Source organism: Oculina patagonica, chromosome 14, assembly GCF_052425735.1.
Source record: "Oculina patagonica isolate OP01 chromosome 14, crgOcupat, whole genome shotgun sequence".
In the NCBI taxonomy this organism is placed as follows: domain Eukaryota; kingdom Metazoa; phylum Cnidaria; class Anthozoa; order Scleractinia; family Oculinidae; genus Oculina; species Oculina patagonica.
This window is the reverse complement of record NC_135771.1, coordinates 11,790,251-11,809,174: the sequence shown is the minus strand read 5'-3', so window position 1 is coordinate 11,809,174 and position 18,924 is coordinate 11,790,251. Positions and strand designations below refer to the sequence as shown.

At 36.8% G+C, this 18,924-nt stretch overlaps 3 protein-coding genes across 3 annotated transcripts in view; all 3 read right to left on the bottom strand.

Moving 5' to 3' along the window:
- Nucleotides 1-5,537: 5,537 nt before the first annotated feature.
- On the bottom strand, nucleotides 5,538-6,469 carry LOC144637548 (histamine H2 receptor-like). Its single transcript, XM_078496622.1, has one exon. The coding sequence runs from the start codon at nucleotides 6,447-6,449 to the stop codon at nucleotides 5,538-5,540; it is 912 nt and encodes a 303-aa protein (XP_078352748.1). The 5' UTR covers nucleotides 6,450-6,469.
- A 1,143-nt stretch (nucleotides 6,470-7,612) lies between these two features.
- Nucleotides 7,613-18,924, bottom strand: part of LOC144637547 (adenosine receptor A3-like) — a 29,941-nt gene continuing 18,629 nt past the window's right edge. The window contains exon 2 of the mRNA XM_078496621.1: nucleotides 7,613-8,597. Coding sequence (XP_078352747.1) covers nucleotides 7,613-8,518 — 906 coding nt within the window. The 5' untranslated portion in view covers nucleotides 8,519-8,597. The remainder of the gene's footprint in view (nucleotides 8,598-18,924) is intronic.
- On the bottom strand, nucleotides 10,220-11,154 carry LOC144637546 (histamine H2 receptor-like). The gene has a single exon (XM_078496620.1). The coding sequence runs from the start codon at nucleotides 11,129-11,131 to the stop codon at nucleotides 10,220-10,222; it is 912 nt and encodes a 303-aa protein (XP_078352746.1). The 5' UTR covers nucleotides 11,132-11,154.

Below are 18,924 nucleotides of genomic sequence, written 5' to 3'. Positions count from 1 at the left end.
TTTGACTCTCTGATAATATCCCAGTAAGGCCGCAAAGCTCAAAATTTAAAAGAAATTAAAGAAATCTGAAGAGTTTACCGCTGACCACAGGGTCCCAGGACTCAGAGTATATTGAGGACATATTAGCGGAGCTCCACAGCGGCCCGAAGGGCCGCAGAGCGGAGCCCCATACCCATAGAAAATTCACAGAAATAAGAAAACCATGAACTTGAGTTTTCATGGTCACAATGGCTAGCGGCATGGCTCGCGGGCGCGTACGTACGGCGTACGGTGTTGCGCACTTCAGAAATAGATAAACACTCATCTATTTGTTACTGGGCATCCAAGTTATGGTCAATTGACAGCTGTCAATACAAGGTATCCGCTGACCAGTATCACGTGATCATATCGCGGGCTCAGGTGCATAACTCATCGAGGTAACGCGTTTTTATAAAGTTGACCGCTGACCGAAAATGATTTTTCTATTGGATTGCGGGCTCATTAACTATTTTTTATGCCTACGGTCAGTGAATTCAGATATTTTAATAAAGGGCAAAGTAAATTACCGGGGAGCTCCGCTTTTAGGCTTGGCTAAATCTATTTAAGAGGAAATCCGCCAGGACTTCGAGTAGTTATTGGACAAAATTATGTACCAAAACTATTTACACTTGATTGCAAGCTTTTGTGTTACTGCTTCAAATATCTTATCGAAAGAAATCTTTTCTAACAACACCACACATCGAAAACACATTTTGAAGTTCCGCTGAATTCCACTGAATCGCTTAAAAGATGTAAGCTTTTGCCCATAGCTTGTGAACTTTAAATATCATTTTCTCAGACTCTGATGAGAAATTGTTGTACCAGAATTATTTCCACCTTATTGCAAACGTTTTTGTTACTGCTTCAAATATCTTATCAAAAGAAATCTTTTCTAACAACACCACACATCGAAAACACATTTTGAAGTTCCGCTGAATTCCACTGAATCGCTTAAGAAGAATTTAAAAAATGGCTACACGTGAGATTTTGCCTATACCTTGTGAACTTTGAAATTCATTTTCTCAGACTCTGATAAGAAATTGTTGTTGGTGTTATCACGGATAAAAACTTACATCTTTACCTTTTATTAAGGGTAGGAAATAACGCAATAGGATTTAAATTATTATTTTAATTATTATTATTTTTGTCCAACTTTAATAAATATTACTCGACTTCATAGTGGATTCCGTCTTAATAGTTCCTATACATAACGTACTTACCGGACTCATAGATTTTACCGCTGACAATATTATGTAGTCGGCCATGTTGTATTTCTACGAACACTGAAGCTCCCTTACATCGTCGCTCGTTATTTTATGTAAGTTTATTCGTCTATTATTTGTGTGTATAGGAATTAGGAGCTTATTGTTTTGTTTATTATCTTATTGTAATAGGACTCGTTCATCGTTAAGGTTAAACAAACTGATCATCATCGAGGAGTCCTGTTTCTTCAAAATCAGTTATAATATTACAAATAATACTTCTGCTGGATTTTTTTTCATTTGAATGGCCATACACTGGGGCTTCATCCTCCAAATTGAAAGTTAGAATAACCCTGCACGACATAATAAACAGTACTACATGAAAGTACTACTCAATAGCTTTCAATTGAATGGTCACACACTATAACGGTCTTCATTGTATCCTCCAAATTAAATATTAGAACCACCGTGTACAGCACAATAAACAGTACAACATGAAAGTACTGCTCAATACGTTTCTCTTGAATGGGCGAACTAGGGCTCCATTCACCAACTGAAAGTTATGATTAACAGAAATTTGGCCTGAACACCGGTAGTTCTAATACGATTTCACTTTTATCTAAATAAATTAAATAGCCAGAGCTCAAGTCAAGTTTCGTTCTTTTAATACACCGTACAGCTTGTGCCAATATTCAAATATTGATAAATGTGTGCAAAGAACATCTCGAGGCTTTTAATTAGGCATTAAAATTCACAACTTTTTAATTAAAACTAAAAATATAAAAGAAACAAAAAACGTTTATTCATCACATTTCACATTACAATGTGGTGAAAATAATTACTTTTTTCGAAGTACAGAAGAGAAGTAGGGAATTCAATGGAAAATATTACTGTGCTTAACTCTTGGCGGGGTTTCACGCATGCAAAAAAAAACTCGCTTCACCGCGCCCGCGAATTGCATGCGAAAAATCGTACCGTGTAAATCGGCCTTTAGAATCGTGATGATTCACGTGCGTATCTAACTAATTCGCCAACAATATAATAAAGGGTTAAGAGAAGAACTGAGAATTCTAGTCTAAGGCCCCATCCACATTTATCCGGATATAAATTTGATAACGGAGAAATTTGAAAACGCATCTGTTTTGGTCAAGAACGGATAAAATGCTTTTTCAAATACCCTCCTTTGAAAGCGTTTCGAATAGTTCCGTTTTTTAAGTATTTTCCTTCCACACAAAAACGCAAAGCCGGCGTTTTTAAAATTAATACAGTTTGAAGAGCGCTTTTGAAAAGTTCCGTTAAGGTTGACATTTTATTCAGATTACTGTGGACGGTTGGCCAAACCGGAGAAAAATAGATGCGTTTTCAAATTCATCCGGATAAGTGTGGACGGGACCTAACACTTAAGATATAAACATCTGCAGATAACAACGAGATGTCCCCACCTTCAAATGAGATATAAAATACCTTTATATAATAGCTTGGTCGAAGGACTAAGCCAAGGTGGAAAGGGGGCTCGGAATGCATATATACGGTTTTTATGTACAGTAGGGCTAGCTATAGGTAAATGGCAATCGGTATTTCTATAATGTTCATGCATGCTTAAATAATAAGCGAAAAAACTAAGGAAAAAGATATCATTCATAAACCTTCAAGTATAACGTTAGAAAACAGCACTGTCTGATCAACAATTAAAAAGTTGTTTCATGGCAGTTCTAATCTCACGAATTCGCCAACAATACAATAAAGGATTTAGAGAAGAATTAAGTAAAGCCATTAAAACACTTGCAAAATAAGCACTTTCCGATAAGCTAGCACCTCGCATTTGAGCTGTGCCCACAAAACAGTAAGGCATATAACAGCAAACAAGTAGAATGTACACTAGGAAAGTGTTCACAGCTGATTTCTTAAATCTTTCCACGCTAAAAATTGTTCCATTATTTGTTTCTTGTTGTTTGTTAACCTGTGCTTGATGACGTCGAACAATAAGGTAGATCTTCGAATAAACAACAAAGTTGCCAACAAGCAAGGTGTAAAATATTGCAGTCAGAGAAAGGTAGAATTCGTTATGAATCCAAAGTGGGAAGCTCAAGTTGCGGCAAATATACTTGGAAATACCCAAAGAGCAGTTATTACACAGGTCACACGAAACGATGTCACAACAGCTTTATATCTCAAATGTAACTGAAGGGCGAGCAAGCGGTCCACTCCAATTGCTGTTGTCGTGAGGAAAGAAGTCATGCACAGGACCGTTGTCAGAATTGAAAACATTACATTCACAGCCGCTATTTGCGTCAAAATGTTTCCTACAAATAAAGGATGAACAACTAAGCCAACAGCAAGATCCGAAACGGCAAGGCTTGCAAGTAGTATGTACGAAGCAGAATAATGTAAAGAAGGTGTCTTCCAAATTGTTATTAGTATTGCAGCGTTTCCAAAAACCGCCGTCAAGGACAAAATAACATTAATTACACACAAAGTAATCTTGTAATAAACATCTACATCTAACTCAGAACTGTTGTTACGGTGAAGAAAGTCTTTACTAGCGTTGTTCTTGTCAACTGAACTTGCAAGAGGATCCAGTAAAATTCATCTTCGTGACTGCTTCAGGTTTTGTGCCAGTTGGGGTGCTATACAGAAGATAAAAACCTACAGCTTTTGTTATTTGACTTCTTGGTCTGTTGAAGAAACAAATTACTTTGAGATAAAATATTAATTAATGTTGAACGTTATTAAATATTAATGTAATTTCCTCCAGCATAGGTTAAGTCAATAAAAGGGAAAGTCCTCAAACTTCAGTAGTAAAAGCTCTTTTGTGAAGATTTGGTGTTTGAAAATATAAAAATACCAGCACCTGTTTTTTATTATTATTATAATTTTTTTCTTTTTTTGGGCAAGTAAGCCAGGACTTTTTTCCCTCCAAAATCTCTTTTCTGCTTAGTTCTTAAAAAAGGGGTATATCATAACTTTTATTTTACGATATTAAATTGATTGATTCCGTTATGGGGGAGATATTTGTTCGCGATATTTTTTGTTATTAAAAATTTGCCGACCGGTCAATATATATAGGTATTGTACTGCTCCGTGATAGCGTTCATTTATTGACCTATATGTTATGAAGGAACCCATTCTGCTCGATGGCTTTCATTTGACTTAATTAAAAGTCAGGACAGCCTTGTACCGGCATTATACAGTCAACTCTCGACTTGTGGACACCCCGCTATTGCGGACACGCTCTATTACGGACAACATCAAGATCCCCGGTGAAATTTAAATAAACGCTATCACGGAGCAGTACGTTCATGAGATTCTGTTTAAAGTCAACTCTCGAGAAATGGTAACTGAATATGGGTGCAAAGGCATCGGCGGGGGGGGGGGGGGGAGTCACTTCATGGAATAACGTTTAAAGGGGATATCACCTAAATTTCACCATGTTTATCCCAAAATCCTCCGCTGCCCCGCCCAGGCGGTAAATAATGACCGGTCCCTAACGCACATCAAATTAATTTTTTAATTCACCTCTAACCCATGCCAAGACGACATATTGACAACCTGAGCAAAACTGAGCATCTCAATGCTAAATTCACATTCGTTTTATTAAATTTAAAAATATAATAATTCCTTTAGAACGGAGGAATTTGTTCAAGATTTTACTGACCTTAATTTATAAATCCGTTGTTCTGTTAGCTTGTATTTGAATCGCCACATATTGGGGTTTCATCCACTCAATTAAACGTTAGAACAATCTTGTGCAACATAATAGACAATGCCACAACGGTTATTAGAATCATAATAATCCTTGACTCCAGCCAGACTTGTTGACTCGCTGTAGGATAAAAGTAAAGTTGCTCTTGCTACCCAGGAAGTTGTATACGATTCCAAATTTGCGTTCTTTTGTCTACGGCACATCTAATTATGTTTTTAATTCACCTCTAACCCATGCCAGGACGAAATATTGACAACGGTGTGCAAAACTGAGTAACTCAAGCTAAATTCACATATTTTTAATTAAATTAAATAAACAATAAAAAAAAAGGAACAAAACGCACTTGACAGCACGGTTTACTTTTTGTCTTATCAAATATCATACCATGGCAAGGAACATAAAAATTACTTTATGTAGATGAGAAATATAGAGAGATCCCGTGGTGGGAAAGAGGGCTGGGATACCGTATTGTTTATAGCTCATCATAGGCTCTATCATTATGTAGCGTTTGGTCTTATATTAAATGAGTATTCTTGCATTTCATTTCGTGATTGCACTTTAAAGTTAGATTAATATTGCGGCCATTCACACTTGATATCAGTGGCTAATAAAAATTAACAGCAAAAATATTGCTTCATAGCTGTGCGTATTTCCCGAATTCGCCAGCAATATAACAAGGGGTTTATAGAAGAATTCAAATAAACTATTGTAAAAATTATGATTTGGGCATATGCAACTGACAACGAAAAGCTGCCGTATTTAAATAAGAAAATAATCGCTAATGCGTGAGGCGTGTAACAGACAAGAAGTACAATATATACAAGAAACGTGTTTACAGCAGATTTCTTCAATCTCAAGAAAATGTTTCCATTGTTACCATGGTGTTGTTGTTGTTGATGTGCAATCTGTGCTTGATGCCGCCGAACGATGAAGTAGATTTTTAAATATACACCAAAATTTACAACTAGAAAGGCGAAACTTAAAGGGGACGTGACATTATAAAATAAGTTTGAAATCCAAAACTGCGCGCTTGAAAATAAACCAGAAAATACCCAGATTAAAGTTACAATTCCGGTAACCCGAGGCGGTGTCACTACAGCTTGATACCTCAAATGTAGCTGAAGGGCGAGCAAGCGGTCCACTCCAATTGCTGTTGTGGTGTAAAATGAAACGCTGCACAAAAACACACTCAAAGATGTCAAAATAACAAGAAATGTATCATCCCCTTTTAAAATAGATGTTATAAAGAGGGGCTGAACAACTAAGCCAACAGCAAGGTCCGACACTGCAAGACTTGCCAGTAAAATGTTCGCCGGCGAATGCAAAGAAGGTGTCTTCCAAAGTGTTATTAAAATCGCAGCATTTCCGAACAGTGCAGTAAAACAGAGCAAAACATTCACTGCTACACACACTATGATGGTGTAATACAGCCTTTGGTCATAGTATTCCCTGTTTTCATTAACGTTTTCCACAAAACTGTTGTTGTCAGCATCGTTGAAAAGTCGAGAAATGTTTATGAGTTCCATTGCTGGTCGAAGGTTTTTCCTTTTTTTTCGAGTGCTGTATCTGAATCACTGTCAATCTGAATCTGTTATTTGCAGTTAAAAATGGATTCGACTTAATTCTGATTTGTATTGAGGTTGATTTATTATTAATGTTTTTACCCCCAGCGAAGTTAATATTAATAGCAAAAGTTCTTTTATGGGGGATTGGGTAGATAGCGCAATCTTCAATTCAGTTATGACGTGTAATGATTGATGCTCTAAGTAATGTTGAAATTCAAGCTGTGATTCGTCATACAACAATACTATATCTCAAATTATGTTATTCTCCGGATTTTTGTTGCAGCCTTTCATCGTACAGTTGGTATGTTTAACAAGTTTCTGTTTATTTGCAATGTTTGTTTGCTTGTTTGTTGATTGAAGGGCACAATGTAAACTACGTACTGTGACACTTGTACTGATTGTGTTTACCCCATCATTCCCCTTTTGTTATATTTGAAACTTCAAATTCTCTCATTAGCTATAATATTAAGCCTACAGGCTTTCATTATAATATACTTTTATTAAATTCGACTACTTTGTAGAAATCATAGTAGTACCCGTGCATATCAGTGCCATCCGATCTACCAGAGAAGAAGTAAGGGCCACTTTTTTTAATCCAGAAATATTATGTTTATAAATGATTGGCCATTAACCTTCGATGGACCGCGATGGACTAGCATCCATCCAGGGTGGATTAGGAATTTCTTAGCCGCTTAATGCTACAGGAACTAGACATTTTAAGTGCCAGCACTGAAAAGCCAGACGGATCCCTTGCATTAAAACATATAACTCCAGGACCACTCAAAAGAATCACGTTTGACTATGTTGGTTGTAATTGTTACAAAAACGTTCTTCTCACATAACTTTCTCTTTCCCACCCTCGTTCTACGTTGACAAAACTCTTTCCAACCAAACCGTATTTGCAGGTACCCACTTCGATAGGTGGAAAGGGGGCATTAATGATCGCACATGTATAACTTAAAGGTATTACAATTTTCCACCGTAGGAGGGGGTCAATGTCAATCTGTATGTCTTTGCCATATTCGTCACACTAAGTACGTAGTTATAACACTAATGAAAGAATTCAAATGTCATTTCATACACTCTTTCATATATCGTCATAAAACAGCACTCTGTACAGCAGATCAATAATTAAAAAGTTGTTTCATGGCTGTTCTTATCTCACGAACTCGCCAACAATACAATAAAGGATTTAGAGAAGAATTAAGTAAAGCCATTAAAACACTTGCAATATAAGCACTTTTCGATAAGCTAGCACCTCGCATTTGAGCTGTGCCCACAAAACAGTAAGGCATATAACAGCAAACAAGTAAAATGTACACTAGGAAAGTGTTTACAGCAGATTTCTTAAATCTTTCCACGCTAAAAATTGTTCCATTATTTGTTTCTTGATGTTGTTGTTGAATTTGTGCTTGGTGACGTCGAACAATAAGGTAGATCTTCGAATAAACAGCAAAGTTGCCAACAAGCAAGGTGTAAAATATTGCAGTCAGAGAAAGGTAGAATTCGTTATGAATCCAAAGCGAGAAGCTTGCGGCAAAGATACTTGAGAATACCCAAAGAGCAGTTATTACACAGGTCACACGAAACGATGTCACAACAGCTTTATATCTCAAATGTAACTGAAGGGCGAGCAAGCGGTCTACTCCAATTGCTGTTGTCGTTAGGAAAGAAGTAACGCACAGGAACGTTGTCATTATTGAAGAGATAACACTCACAAGAACTATTTGCGTCAAAAGGGTTGCTACAAATAAAGGAATAGCAACCAAGCCAACAGCAAGGTCTGATATAGCAAGACTTGCTAGTAGCATGTAACCAGCAGAATGCAAAGAAGGCGTCTTCCAAATTGTTATTAGTATCGCAGCGTTTCCAAAAACCGCCGTCAAGGACAAAATAACATCAATTACACACAAAGTAATCTTGTAATAAACATCTACATCTAACTCAGAACTGTTGTTACGGTGAAGAAAGTCTTTACTAGCGTTGTTCTTGTCAAACCTGCAAGAGGATCCAGTAAAATTCATCTCCATGACTGCTTCAGGTTTTGTGCCAGTTGGGGTACCATACAGAAGATAAAAACCTACAGCTTTTGTTATTTGACTTCTTGGTCTGTTGAAGAAACAAATCACTTTGAGATAAAATATTAATTAATGTTGAACGTTATTAAATATTAATGTAATTTCCTCCAGCATAGGTTAAGTCAATAAAAGGGAAAGTCCTAAAACTTCAGTAGAAAAAGCTCTTTTGTGAAGATTTGGTGTTTGAAAATATAAAAATATCAGCACCCATTTTTTTTTTGGGCAAGTAAGCCAGGACTTTTTTCCCTCCAAAATCTCTTTTCTGCTTAGTTCTTTTAAAAAGGGGTATATCATAACTTTTATTTTACGATATTAAATTGATTGATTCCGTTATGGGGGAGATATTTGTTCGCGATATTTTTTGTTATTGAAATTTGCCGACCAATCAATATATATAGGTATTGTACTGCTCCGTGATAGCGTTCATTTATTGACCTATATGTTATGAAGGAACCCATTCTGCTCGATGGCTTTCATTTGACTTAATTAAAAGTCAGGACAGCCTTGTACCGGCATTATACAGTCAACTCTCGACTTGTGGACACCCCGCTATTGCGGACACTCTCTATTACGGACAACATCAAGATCCCCGGTGAAATTTAAATAAACGCTATCACGGAGCAGTACGTTCATGAGATTCTGTTTACAGTCAACTCTCGAGAAATGGTAACTGAATATGGGTGCAAAGGCATCGGCGGGGGGGGGGGGGGGGGGGAGTCACTTCATGGAATAACGTTTAAAGGGGATATCACCTAAATTTCACCATGTTTATCCCAAAATCCTCTGCTGCCCCGCCCAGGCGGTAAATAATGACCGGTCCCTAACGCACATCAAATTAATTTTTTAATTCACCTCTAACCCATGCCAAGACGACATATTGACAACCTGAGCAAAACTGAGCATCTCAATGCTAAATTCACATTCTTTTTATTAAATTTAAAAATATTATAATTCCTTTAGAACGGAGGAATTTGTTCAAGATTTTACTGACCTTAATTTATAAATCCGTTGTTCTGTTAGCTTGTATTTGAATCGCCACATATTGGGGTTTCATCCACTCAATTAAACGTTAGAACAATCTTGTGCAACATAATAGACAATGCCACAACGGTTATTAGAATCATAATAATCCTTGACTCCAGCCAGACTTGTTGACTCGCTGTAGGATAAAAGTAAAGTTGCTCTTGCTACCCAGGAAGTTGTATACGATTCCAAATTTGCGTTCTTTTGTCTACGGCACATCTAATTATGTTTTTAATTCACCTCTAACCCATGCCAGGACGAAATACTGACAACGGTGTGCAAAACTGAGTAACTCAAGCTAAATTCACATATTTTTAATTAAATTAAATAAACAATAAAAAAAAAGGAACAAAACGCACTTGACAGCACGGTTTACTTTTTGTCTTATCAAATATCATACCATGGCAAGGAACATAAAAATTACTTTATGTAGATGAGAAATATAGAGAGATCCCGTGGTGGGAATGAGGGCTGGGATACCGTATTGTTTATAGCTCATCATAGGCTCTATCATTATGTAGCGTTTGGTCTTATATTAAATGAGTATTCTTGCATTTCATTTCGTGATTTCACTTTAAAGTTAGATTAATATTGCGGCCATTCACACTTGATATCAGTGGCTAATAAAAATTAACAGCAAAAATATTGCTTCATAGCTGTGCGTATTTCCCGAATTCGCCAGCAATATAACAAGGGGTTTAGAGAAGAATTCAAATAAACTATTGTAAAAATTATGATTTGGGCATATGCAACTGACAACGAAAAGCTGCCGTATTTAAATAAGAAAATAATCGCTAATGCGTGAGGCGTGTAACAGACAAGAAGTACAATATATACAAGAAACGTGTTTACAGCAGATTTCTTCAATCTCCAGAAAATGTTTCCATTGTTACCATGGTGTTGTTGTTGTTGATGTGCAATCTGTGCTTGATGCCGCCGAACGATGAAGTAGATTTTTAAATATACACCAAAATTTACAACTAGAAAGGCGAAACTTAAAGGGGACGTGACATTATAAAATAAGTTTGAAATCCAAAACTGCGCGCTTGAAAATAAACCAGAAAATACCCAGATTAAAGTTACAATTCCGGTAACCCGAGGCGGTGTCACTACAGCTTGATACCTCAAATGTAGCTGAAGGGCGAGCAAGCGGTCCACTCTAATTGCTGTTGTGGTGTAAAATGAAACGCTGCACAAAAACACACTCAAAGATGTCAAAATAACAAGAAATGTATCATCCCCTTTTAAAATAGATGTTATAAAGAGGGGCTGAACAACTAAGCCAACAGCAAGGTCCGACACTGCAAGACTTGCCAGTAAAATGTTCGCCGGCGAATGCAAAGAAGGTGTCTTCCAAAGTGTTATTAAAATCGCAGCATTTCCGAACAGTGCAGTAAAACAGAGCAAAACATTCACTGCTACACACACTATGATGGTGTAATACAGCCTTTGGTCATAGTATTCCCTGTTTTCATTAACGTTTTCCACAAAACTGTTGTTGTCAGCATCGTTGAAAAGTCGAGAAATGTTTATGAGTTCCATTGCTGGTCGAAGGTTTTTCCTTTTTTTTTCGAGTGCTGTATCTGAATCCCTGTCAATCTGAATCTGTTATTTGCAGTTAAAAATGGATTCGACTTAATTCTGATTTGTATTGAGGTTGATTTATTATTAATGTTTTTACCCCCCTGCGAAGTTAATATTAATAGCAAAAGTTGTTTTATGGGGGGATTGGGTAGATGCCCGCAATCTTCAATTCATTTATGACGTGCAATGATTGATGCTCTAAGTAATGTTGAAATTCAAGCTGTGATTCGTCATACAACAATACTATATCTCAAATTATGTCATTCTGCGGATTTCTGTTCAGCCTTTCATCATACAGTTGGTATGTTTAACAAGTTTCTGTTTATTTGCAATGTTTGTTTGCTTGTTTGTTGATTGAAGGGCACAATGTAAACTACTGTGACACTTGTAATTGTGTTTACCCCATCATTCATCTTTGTATTTGAAACTTCAAATTCTCTCATTAGCTATAATATTAAGCCTACAGGCTTTCATTATAATATACTTTTATTAAATTTGACTACTTTGTAGAAATCATAGTAGTACCCGTGCATATCAGTGCCATCCGATCTACCAGAGAAGAAGTAAGGGCAACTTTTTCAAACCAAAAGTATTATGTTTATAAATGATTGGCCATTTAACCTTCGATGGACCGCGATAGACTAGCATCCACCCAGGGTGGATTAGGAATTTCTTAGCCGCTTTATGCTACAGAAACTAGAAATTTTAAGTGCCAGCACTGAAAAGCCATCTGAATCCAGACAGATCCCTTGGATTAAAACATATAACAATTATAGGACCACTCAAAATAATCACGTTTGACTATGTTGGTTGTAATTGTTACAAGAACGTTCTTTTCACACAACGTTTCCTTTCCCACCCTTGTTCCACGTTGACAAAACACTTTCCAACCAAACCGTGCTTGCAGGTACCCGCTTCGATAGATGGACAGGGGGCATTAATGATCACACATGTATAACTTAAAGTTATTACAATTTTTACCGTAGTTTTGGGTCAATGTCAATCTGTATGTCTTTGCCATATTCGTCACACACTAAGTACGAAGTTGCTCATATAAACACTAATGAAAGAATTCAAGTGTCATTTTATACACTCTTTCATATATCGTCAATATTCGTCATCAAACAGCACTCTGTACATGTACATGAAAGTTGTACATGTACATCAGATAGAAAGATAAATTGTTTTAATAATTAATAATTTAGGTATATCAGTTCAAGGGTCAATACACTTATTAAGTAATTTATTTTCAATCCCGTTTAAACGGTCCGATCAAAATAGCAAATTAGGACTTCGGGACGGACAAAAAGTGTAATTCCTTAGGTATTCAGTAATTGTTATACACATGCGCAATGGAGCTAAAGAATTATCAAGGGACACCCTGTACTACCTGGTATCTAAGCAACTAAATGCGGAACTTGCCAAGCAAGCATCCAGTTTTAAACTTGTTTTAAATAACTTTGTGCCGCTCTGCCTCACGTTTCATAAACGTTGCAAAACGTTTCGATAACTTTATGACTAACACTACAATATTGCACGGGTCCTGACGAAAGATTAATATCTCTATACTCTCGTAATATCCTGTTTTGATTTCACTTCTTACATCTTATAGAAGCAGAGGTACTACTCTTGCCGTGAGACAAAAACCGGTGAAAGAAACATTTTTAATTACGCTCGTGACTGCGCTTATTTATTCAGTAGAATTGCCTTCGCTTGCCTAACAAACATTCTATCACACATTGAACATTCCAACGAGTATTTGCCCATCGTAACTACGTACAGGGCCTTTCACCACTTATACTAACTCTTTGTATCGTGGAAGCAGAGGTATTATTCTTGTCGTGACGCTAGCGCTTTTCATACATCGAAATATGAAATCACGTATTTCGGAGCGTGTTTTAATTAAAATTATCAACAGACAATCACTTTTGCTCGCGTGATTATCTTTCGGCTCACATTAAAATTTGCAGGAATTCTCGGCGCGTCATTTTGTTAGATATCATGATTGTTTCTTTGACTACAGAGTTTTTTGCTGTTGTAAACACCTTCGACAGCCTTGTAGGAGCGGTGATTTATTTCCTGTCATGACAAAAACATTCGCTTGCACAAAAAGAAGCAAGCGTACTCGGCGCATCATTTAAAATCATTTTCTTTCCTTGACTACAGAGTTTTTCGCTGTTACAAAAGGCTTTGTAAAACTTTGTAGAAGCGGAGATTTAATTCTTGCTGCGAAGTTAATGAATCATCGAATGATAAAATCTGGTCGGCGCGTGTTGACACTCGCTAGATCAAAAAATAGGTCACCAAGGGTGACATGAGTCTAATGCCGTATGGCATAGTGATACAGATTGCGTGGTTTTCGTAAGCCGGTTAAAATTGGTTAGAGGTTTGTGTTCGGGAGTTTAATTTAAAATGCTTATAGCAAGCTAGGGGCATCGTGGATGATTATGGATGAAAACGAAACAGTCATAAATGTTATATGCTTCACAAAATTTAAAGTATGAACAGGAGTTGATGTTACTTCTTCCGTATTGTCCGTAAAAGCAGAAACGATTAAACATTTGGACAAGATTGCGTGACGATTTACAAAAAGCATGTTCATTACAACAAGGGTTGAAGAACTTCACATCGTTTTCTTTCAGATTTTTCACCATTTTGATGATGACTCTTGAATCAGATTTTGCAATAAAAGCACTTGAAATAGTGACTGTTACTCCATTGTACTGTAAGCACTTAGTGACAGATTTTCCTAAAAACGGGTGTAAATGCTCACGTCAATATAATGATGACCTTTTGAACGCTGGAAACTAGGCAATTATTATCGAGCTACCATACACAGGAGCGAAGACTGTTTATCATGATGTTACATGTAACTTTTCAAGATTTTAACGCATGATACTCATCGTACACCGTATGATGTACAAATTTCGCGAATCATCACTTCCATATCAATGTAACCATTTTATGATTTTTCTAGCTGTAAGAAGAACTTAAGTGTCATGGTCAGAAAAAATCAAAGAAATCAAAGAAATTTTGGCCACAGCCAAAAACTCATACTTTGTCAGTTTGAGGGCCTAGGTATGTAACTGAAAGATATGAAGTTAGTTTTTCGAAATATTCAAATTTACGGCAGAAAACCACAAATAACGGTAATCGTATCGGAAGCTCAAATTTCACTTCTCGACAATCCGAAATTTCACGCTTTTCAGCTTCTTGCTACCCAGACGTTTCAACCGCTGTAAACCTTTCCTTACCTTAGTTGCATAGATTGACTCTTCCTTTATTGAAATATAGTTAGTATTTTTATCTCTGATTATTTCTGAGCCAGCTGAGCCTCGATTAAGTAGACACATTTTTCTCATTTAGGAAAAAGGCTAAAATAATCCAAATTCAGTGAGGAAAAAAGCTGACCGGTAGTGCTTCAAATCTTCTGATATTTTAGCCAAAGAGAGTCCAGTCGTTGAATTTTAGGTTTATGGTTTCAAAAGTGTAGGATCTAGTAGCAGTTTTTAACAAAGGTCGATCAAAGGTCGACAAAATTACAATTCCGCGGCTTTGAAAAGAACAACTGAAACACGTGACACGAAACACGCAATAGAGTAATTTGTATATTTTTTGGGCAAAGACAACACGGTAAAATTAGCCTTGAAGTTTTATACGTTTGAGACTTTAGAAAAATAGTATTTATCCTAAAGATTGCCTACAATAGAAGAAATACCAAAAATAACAGCACTTGAACTCTCCCTGATGTTCGTCACGCACGAGCGACTTGGAGCGGCGAATGACAAAAATATTTTCCATTGATTCAAAGTAAGCCATATTCTGAAAAAAGAAAAATCTATTTTCTTTAAACTTTGCCCACAAATCTGTCTTAACTAAAAAACGAAACAGCTTTCATATTTGCAAGTATCGTAAGATATATGTTTTAATATTTTATTCATTTAGACCACAACCGGCCTATTTTTAGCAATGGCGACAACTGAAAATCGAGTCACCGCTTCAAAAATTTATGCTCCAATTTTAGGAATTGTCTTAACTCTCCTGGAATAAATTGGACCTTTATCTGTATAAAGCACGCAATTTTGGTTCGTTAAAAAGAAACAAACAATACGGAATATTTTTGATTTGAAGTGTACTTGGCCATCTGACGCCAACGGCTCGAAAAAATTGCACATTTTCAACGGGTCATTGCGCAAAAGTCCAACTACTTCCGCATTACATTTGTTTCCATACCAACTAAGAAGAAGTCAAAGAGTATGGAAATGGAAAAATATGTTGTGGTTTAAGCGAGCTTTTAGTGCAACCAGGCGGCAACTTGGCTTATGTTGCGAACATGTTTTGTTTACATTGCAACAGCGGGCAGTTGCTCAAGCGAAAAGAATTTAGCATAAACAACACAATATTTCGTAAACATTGTAACTTTACAAAACTTTATATCCGCTCACACAATAAAACATCATTTAAAACTCGAAAACCTTAGCAGCTAGCGAGTCAGCAAAAAAAAAATACTGTCGCCTACCTGCAAGCCGGTGAGACAACAAAATTCATTGTCAGGTCCGCCATGGCCATGTTATTGGATTCCACATTTCTTTCTGGTTTTCGTCAACCATAGTATCCGCAGAAAGATTCAAACGGTAAACATAACACACATAACATAACATTGAACATACCACATGATTGTGATAACTGAAACAAATGAAAGAAAGTTGCGGGCAACACATCCCAAGAAATCAATCGATCACAACAGATCGGCTTGAACAGTTGATTGAAAGTTGCGTCACGCAATCTAACCTGAATCCAACTGCCTTATGGGCGAACTGAATAATTATTGTCCAAGAATCGGACTGTCCAAAATATCGGCTCTAAATATTTTTAACAGATGTATAAGTCCTCGTGTGCACCATTTTGGTATGTTTATTAGAAATGAAGCTTACGTATTAAGCTGAAAACGTATTTAGCTAAAAGAAAACTCAAACAGTCCTATTCGCGGACGGGTTTTTTCATTCCCTGGTTGGGCGGGTTCGTTAAGGGGGGGGGGGGGTGTAATAGAGCTCAATTGACCTCATCATCTATTCCTTCTTACGGAGAAAGAAGTAGGGTGGAAATTATCAGAAGGATAGAAAAACCTTGCACATTTTCTGGCCACACTAAAAATATAGCCAACGAAAAAGTGAACAAGACATTTTTGCCTAGAAAAATTTTCCACTCAGCCATTAAAGGAAATCTATAAGCTTATACTACCGTAATGTGAGATACGTTTACAAACCTGATCTTGTCGGCCATGTGCACATTTAGCACATCTCTGCTTCTAATGTTTTTTTTATCACCACGGTGAGTGGGATATTAGAAAGGCCCGTGCTGTTTTGAATATTTCCTATGAAAAACTAGAATGGCGATGCTTGGGACTTATATAATTTCGCCTTTCTTTGATGAAGACAATCCAAATACACCTGCTCTTGCAAAAACTAGTTCGTGCTCTAACAGAAATGCCACGAAATTAAATGGTTTGCTATAAGATCATTGCAGTCTCCAAGACGAACGAGCTCCGCCGGTTATCCCCCTCGATTGCCGCAACTTCCTCTATACTTTGAAGTGTGAAACAAAAAGCGCAACTCCTCCATTTGTTTTGTAAGTTGATAATGCTTCGCGAGAACAACAACAAAGTATGAATGACAAGTGCGTGGCGGCGTGGTTTGTAAAGACTTATTTTTGTTCCACTTTTTATTTATTTCTTACTTACCTTTATCGTTTACTAGAACAATTTATTATTTTGAAAAAGCGGGTTTTTTTGTATTTGAAAAGCGAGCCTAAAATTTCAAATTTGGAAGCATCCAGATGTAGATGTACAGGAAGTGGTCGAAAACAAGAAATCAAACAAATACGTCGGTCAAAAATATTTACAGCCCATATTTTGGACAGTCCGATTCTTGGACAATAATTATTCAGTTCGCCCATAAGGCAGTTGGATTCAGGTTAGATTGCGTGACGCAACTTTCAATCAACTGTTCAAGCCGATCTGTTGTGATCGATTGATTTCTTGGGATGTGTTGCCCGCAACTTTCTTTCATTTGTTTCAGTTATCACAATCATGTGGTATGTTCAATGTTATGTTATGTGTGTTATGTTTACCGTTTGAATCTTTCTGCGGATACTATGGTTGACGAAAACCAGAAAGAAATGTGGAATCCAATAACATGGCCATGGCGGACCTGACAATGAATTTTGTTGTCTCACCGGCTTGCAGGTAGGCGACAGTATGTTTTTTGCTGACTCGCTAGCTGCTAAGGTTTTCGAGTTTTAAATGATGTTTTATTGTGTGAGCGGATATAAAGTTTTGTAAGGTTACAATGTTTACGAAATATTGTGTTGTTTATGCTAAATTGGTTTCGCGTGAGCAACTGCCCGCTGTTGCAATGTAAACAAAACATGTTCGCAACATAAGCCAAGTTGCCGCCTGGTTGCACTAAAAGCTCGCTTAAACCACAACATATTTTTCCATTTCCATACTCTTTGACTTCTTCTTAGTTGGTATGGAAACAAATGTAATGCGGAAGTAGTTGGACTTTTGCGCAATGACCCGTTGAAAATGTGCAATTTTTTTGAGCCGTTGGCGTCAGATGGCCAAGTACACTTCAAATCAAAAATATTCCGTATTGTTTGTTTCTTTTTGACGAACCAAAATTGCGTGCTTTATACAGATAAAGGTCCAATTTATTCCAGGAGAGTTAAGACAATTCCTAAAATTGGAGCATAAATTTTCGAAGCGGTGACTCGACGTTTTTTCCTATTTTCAGTTGTCGCCATTGCTAAAAATAGGCCGCCGGTCGTGGTCCAATTGAATGTAATTCTTAAAAAAATATTTCTTGCGATATTTGCAAATATGAAAGCTGTTTCGTTTTTTAGTTAAGACAGATTGGTGGGCAAAGTTTAAAGAAAATAGATTTTTCTTATTTCAGAATATGACTTACTTTGAATCAATGGAAAATATTTTTGTCATTCGCCGCTCCAAGTCGCTCGTGCGTGACGAACATCAGGGAGAGTTCAAGTGCTGTTATTTTTTGTATTTCTTCTATTGTAGGCAATCTTTAGGATAAATACTATTTTTCTAAAGTCTCAAACGTATAAAACTTCAAAGCTAATTTTACCGTGTTGTCTTTGCCCAAAAAATATACAAATTACTCTATTGCGTGTTTCGTGTCACGTGTTTCAGTTGTTCTTTTCAAAGCCGCGGAATTGTAATTTTGTCGACCTTTGATCGACCTTTGTTAAAAACTGCTACTAGATCCTACACGTTTGAAACCATAAACCTAAAATTCAACGACTGGACTCTCTTTAGCTAAAATATCAGAAGATTTGAAGCACTACCGGTCAGCTTTTTTCCTCACTAAATTTGGATTATTTTAGCCTTTTTCCTAAATGAGAAAAATGTGTCTACTTAATCGAGGCTCAGCTGGCTCAGAAATAATCAGAGATAAAAATACTAACTATATTTCAATAAAGGAAGAGTCAATCTATGCAACTAAGGTAAGGAAAGGTTTACAGCGGTTGAAACGTCTGGGTAGTAAGAAGCTGAAAAGCGTGAAATTTCGGATTGTCGAGAAGTGAAATTTGAGCTTCCGGTACGATTACTGTTATTCGTGGTTTTCTGCCGTAAATTTGAATATTTCGAAAAACTAACTTCATATCTTTCAGTTACATACCTAGGCCCTCAAACTGACAAAGTATGAGTTTTTGGCTGTGGCCAAAATTTC